Here is a 5,322-nt window from a genome sequence, read left to right on the forward strand (position 1 = left end):
TTATATAACAGTAAAAACAAATATATAATTATTTATTCATTCAAATCACATAAACAGATACATAATTATTCTTTTATACAAAACTCATAATTCCCTACCCACTCTTGATAAGTAGTGTGTGACACCACTAATTGACAATAAAATAGTTGTATTTCCATAATAAGCATTAACTTTACATTTATTATACTATTTTTGTCTATTCATTTTTGTATTTTGTAGTGTGAAAACATGACTTCCTAATTCCTACATTCCAATTTACATCCCCACTATCTCTCCGCCATTTTTATATAAATCACAAAACTCGGTTTTAAAACATACAAACATTCTTAACATCTTAACAGCCTCTTTCCCTTGTTCATCCACTTTCTTATTCATCGTACTGTTACATAAAATGTCGTTGACATTCAAAACAGTTGTACCATTAGCTTTTGGGATTGTACTTGCTCTTATTCATGGATGTTTGGCTGATGGGATTAACAGAAAAAGCTTTCCAAGTGGTTTTGTCTTTGGAACTGCATCTTCTGCTTACCAGGTTTATTATTATTATTATTATTATTATTATTATTATTATTATTATTATTATTATTATTATTATGTGAACCAGAGGGGCTTGCCCCAATGGCCAGGAATGTGATGGATGACCCGGATGTCCCGGGTTCGAATCCTGATTCTGACCGGATTTTACCAGAGCATTAAAACCTGTCGTGCCTTCGGGCGGGGTGAGCCAACTGGGTTTTACCGGGAACGCCAAGCCAAACTCGGATACCAGCGTGGATCCAGATCATGTCAACATAGTTGGCCTGAGTGGGGTGGCGAGGCGCAACGTGTTCGCGCAGTGAGATAACTTAACAGTGAAAGTCACCGTTAGAAAAAAATTATTATTATTATGTGAATAGTGAATGGTTTTAAATAATCCATGGAATAATTTCCAATCAAAACAAAGACAGTGAACTAATTACATTTATTATTATGCATTGACGTTCCAATTAACCAATATAACAAGTGGGACCCACTCTGTTTTTTACTAGGGGGTGCATAGTGCATGCATGGGTCGGTTTTGATTGGTTATGGGTTAAAACTTAAAACCAAACCAAAATGTAGTTTTTAAGTTTTTGGAAACTGTCCGGTTTTGATTTTCTCAATATTTGGTTTGTGTCCGGTTCAGTTTTCGCAATGTTTTTGAGATTGGGCCGGTTCGACAAGGATTTGGTCACCTGACCGGTCCGGGTCTATGTAGTTCGCCCACTCCTCAAAAAACGGCATGTTCAAACCGAATATTAATCCCGGTCAGTAACCACTTCTCAAAAAACCGGCCGGTTTACTATGTGAATTTGTCTTTTATTTAACATTTTTAGCCTTAACCGACATTTTTGAGGTTAAATTTGTTTGGCCGGTCGGACCACCAGTAGTCGGTCCGGTTCGCTGTGCGATCCGATTATGAAAACATTGGTTTTCGGAGTTTTTGCCATTTGGGTTGAAAATTTTGGGCTTAGAAAAAAATGTCTTAAACTTTTTTGTTAGCTAATAAATTAATAACAGGATTTGTTATTTAAACAAAAAAGAAAAATCTAGAACATCGATTTTTATGAAAACATAAAATCATACTGTCGGTTTCTATTTCAATCCGAAGATTTGGGTTTGGTTTTTTTAATTTCGAATAGGCATTTTCGGCTTCATACACACTCCTAATTCACGGGGAGGGAAAATATTACATATTTAAAGTAATTGTATATAGTATGAATGTGGAGGACATAAAATTGATCAATTAGTACAATATTGCCATTTTAATGTCAGAAACTACATTAAACGACATCGTATATCTCGATATTACAATACATTATTCACTTATTTATTACTTGTCAGTATGAAGGAGCCGTGAAGGTAGATGGAAGGGGTCAGGCTACTTGGGACAAATTTGCTCATACATTTGGTATTCATTTATTTTTTTATAAACACGAACACAACCCATATATTTTTTTTTCGTGTCATAGCGTAACTGGTTTAAACCATTTATCTAAACGATGACAAATTATTATTTTGTTTCGTATTCGGGTGAAACTCAGAGATGGCAAATTTAAGGTGTTGTTTGCATTTCACAAGGATGGATGATGCAAAATTACAAATTTGACCTTGTGATCTTGTAGGTAAGGTATCTGATTTTAGCAATGCTGATGTTGCAGTTGATCAATACCACTTGTATGAGGCAAGTAATATTTCATTCTGTTATATGTTTCATAGAGTTAACTAAGTGTCATTTTCTATTCATGAATCATGATGCAACAATATATTCCTTTTAAGCGATTCGGTATTAAATGTGTCTCCATCCAATGTTGTTCGGTTAACTAACGTGCCACTCGTCATGTTTAAATGTAACACGTTAAAAACTTAAAACAATGTGAAAATGAAACAAGCCATGAATTTTGTCGGGTTCATTCGGGCTAGACTATGTTCTAAAATTCAACCAGCCAACCCGACAAGAGTTTGACTATTTCGATGGTTCAATTGCAGGATGACATAAAATTGATGAAGGATATGGGCATGGATGCATATAGGTTTTCAATCTCTTGGCCAAGGATTTTCCCAGGTAATTAAATGTACTTTTATATAATTAAATATAATTTTTTTAATAAAAAATGAGTCCTAATGATAACTCATATTTAGGATGTGTAGCTATTGAAAGTGTATTTTAACATATCATGGAAATGTGACAAAAGTTTGGTCTGATAGGTTAAAAAAGCTACATAAAAACCTACAATTTTTATATGTTCACTCAAAACTTTAGTTTAAAACTAGAGTGTATTCTTAGATCATATCAAATAATTTCGTGTAACTCGAAGCAACTATTAAATCAACGTACTTTCTTGTTTATCTGTTTTGTAGATGGAAACGGTCAGATCAACCAAGCTGGGGTCGATCACTACAACGCGCTTATTAATTCTTTATTAGCCAATAGTATGTGTATTTTTAAGTCTCTTAAATATTTAATATTATTTTTATTTTCTTTTATTTAAAGTTTGAAATGAAATGTTAGATATTGAACCATATGTGACACTCTACCATTGGGACCTTCCTCAAGCATTGGAAGACAAATATAATGGCTGGCTTGACACAAGAATCATGTAAATATTAGCTATTAACTATTTTTATTTTATTAATTTAAAAAAAAAAAAACTTATTATGTTATTTTGCATGTTATTATAATTTATAACACAGAAACGATTTTGCAAATTATGCGGAGACATGTTTTGAGAAATTTGGTGATCGGGTCAAGAACTGGATGACATTTAATGAACCTCATACTTTTACGGTACAAGGTTACGATGTTGGCCTTCAAGCACCGGGTCGTTGCTCTATACTTCTTAGGTTGTTATGTAGGGCCGGAAACTCGGCTACTGAACCTTACGTTGTTGCTCATAATGCCCTACTTTCCCACGCAACCGCCTTCGATATCTTCAAACGAAAATACAAGGTAAAATTCGTTATCAAATAATCAAAATCAGATAATAAAATGTCATATAAAAAATCATCAACGTTTTAAAACAAACGCGTCGTTTTACTATTATTCAGGCCAAGCAAAACGGACGCATTGGAATTGCATTTGATGTCATGTGGTACGTGCCGGGTACAAACAAAACCGAGGACATCGAGGCCACACAAAGAGCACAAGATTTTCAATTGGGATGGTACATTTCTAAACCAATATTATTTTTTGAACTTCTCTTACTATATTCTTACTATATTAGTGATCATAAGATATATAAAGTTTGTATAAAACATTAGGTTTCTTGATCCTATAATGTTCGGAGATTACCCGACATCAATGAGAACAAGAGTCGGAGATCGGTTACCAAGGTTTTCTAAACTTCAATCTGCTCTTCTCAAAGGTTCAATTGATTTTGTCGGTATAAATCACTACACAACATGGTACGCGTGGCATAATTCAACTAGCATCATTGGCGTGCTTCTAAACGATTCTATTGCAGATTCGGGTTCTGTAACACTTCGTAAGTCGTTTAAAAATATATCTTACCTTTTTGTTAATCCAAACCCTATTACAGAACCCGGGGCTATATTGTTGAGTTATACCGTATAACTCAACAATATACACTTTCTCATTTTGGTAAGCATGGGTTTTGTAATATGGTTATATTTTCATGTGACACAAATGACAAATTGTGTATTTTTTCAGCATTTAAGGACGGGAAAGCTATTGGTGATCGGGTATGAATCTTTTTATATTGTACGGGCTGACGTGTCACTGTTACAATATTGATATATTTTGTATATTGCAGGCAAATTCAATATGGCTATACATTGTGCCAGGAGGGTTTAGAAGCTTATTAAATTACATCAAGAACAAATATGGGAATCCTCTAGTGATCATTACTGAAAATGGTATTTTTCATTTTTCGACCTTTTGTACCACCATTCATGTATAAAGTACAACATCTAAAGCACGGTCATTTATATGTTCTTGTTCACATAGGGATGGACGACCCGAATAGTCCATTTATCTCACGCAAAGACGCACTAAAGGATGAAAAACGGGTCAAGTACCACAGTGACTATCTCACAAACTTACTAACTGCCATAAAGTAAGCACATTTGGATATTGTAGTTCCAACATGCAATAAATCTTGTACGGTACAACTATCATCGCGTTAATTTCTTGTTTGGTTTAACAGGGAGGATGGGTGTAATGTGAATGGGTATTTTGCATGGTCATTGCTAGATAATTGGGAATGGGCTGCGGGTTTCAGTTCACGATTTGGGTTGTATTTCGTTGATTATAATGACAAGCTCAAAAGATATGCTAAGGATTCTGCTGTTTGGTTCAAGAATTTCTTGATCGTCGGTTAAAAGATTATGATTTTATAATGACAAGCTCAAAAGATACAAATTTCTTGACCGGAAATGAAAGATTTACACATGTTAGTTATTTCGGGTTTGTTATATACTAGATGGAAAATATTTTCATTTTTACTGTATGTAAAATGTTTTAAGTTGATGTGACAATGATGTTCGACACAACTATGCAAGGGCAGTCCTTTAGGAGTCATTTGATTCAAAGTTGGGTGCGCTAATAATTGATTTTATAATTAATCAATAAATTAGAAAGATAAAGATTTATCACACATTGACTTCGCCACATGCTAACCCGTGTTTCACACCCCATTTCGCGAGTGTCATGGTGGTGTGCCACTTGATCCGACCCTTTAGAACCTATTTTGACATGATAAAGCTCGTCATTATTCATTAAGAGCTATGATTACTATTAAGGCCCAATAGGATCCATTAAGACTTCAATGATCTTTATTTTTC

The 5,322-nt window shown here is 34.2% G+C and overlaps 1 protein-coding gene across 1 annotated transcript; it reads left to right on the forward strand.

Moving 5' to 3' along the window:
* Positions 1-362: 362 nt before the first annotated feature.
* LOC143561058 (beta-glucosidase 40-like) lies at positions 363-4,876 on the forward strand. Its single transcript, XM_077049213.1, has 13 exons — positions 363-532; positions 1,864-1,930; positions 2,145-2,203; positions 2,509-2,584; positions 2,881-2,952; positions 3,032-3,119; positions 3,214-3,469; positions 3,568-3,683; positions 3,781-4,004; positions 4,190-4,221; positions 4,293-4,395; positions 4,487-4,595; positions 4,686-4,876. The coding sequence occupies exons 1-13, from the start codon at positions 392-394 to the stop codon at positions 4,858-4,860; spliced, it is 1,518 nt and encodes a 505-aa protein (XP_076905328.1). The 5' UTR covers positions 363-391; the 3' UTR covers positions 4,861-4,876.
* The last annotated feature ends 446 nt before the right edge of the window (positions 4,877-5,322 follow it).

The sequence above is a fragment of the Bidens hawaiensis genome, unplaced genomic scaffold (assembly GCF_021521415.1).
Source record: "Bidens hawaiensis isolate Kalapana, Puna unplaced genomic scaffold, B.hawaiensis_p1.1 tig00020525_1, whole genome shotgun sequence".
Classification (NCBI taxonomy): domain Eukaryota; kingdom Viridiplantae; phylum Streptophyta; class Magnoliopsida; order Asterales; family Asteraceae; genus Bidens; species Bidens hawaiensis.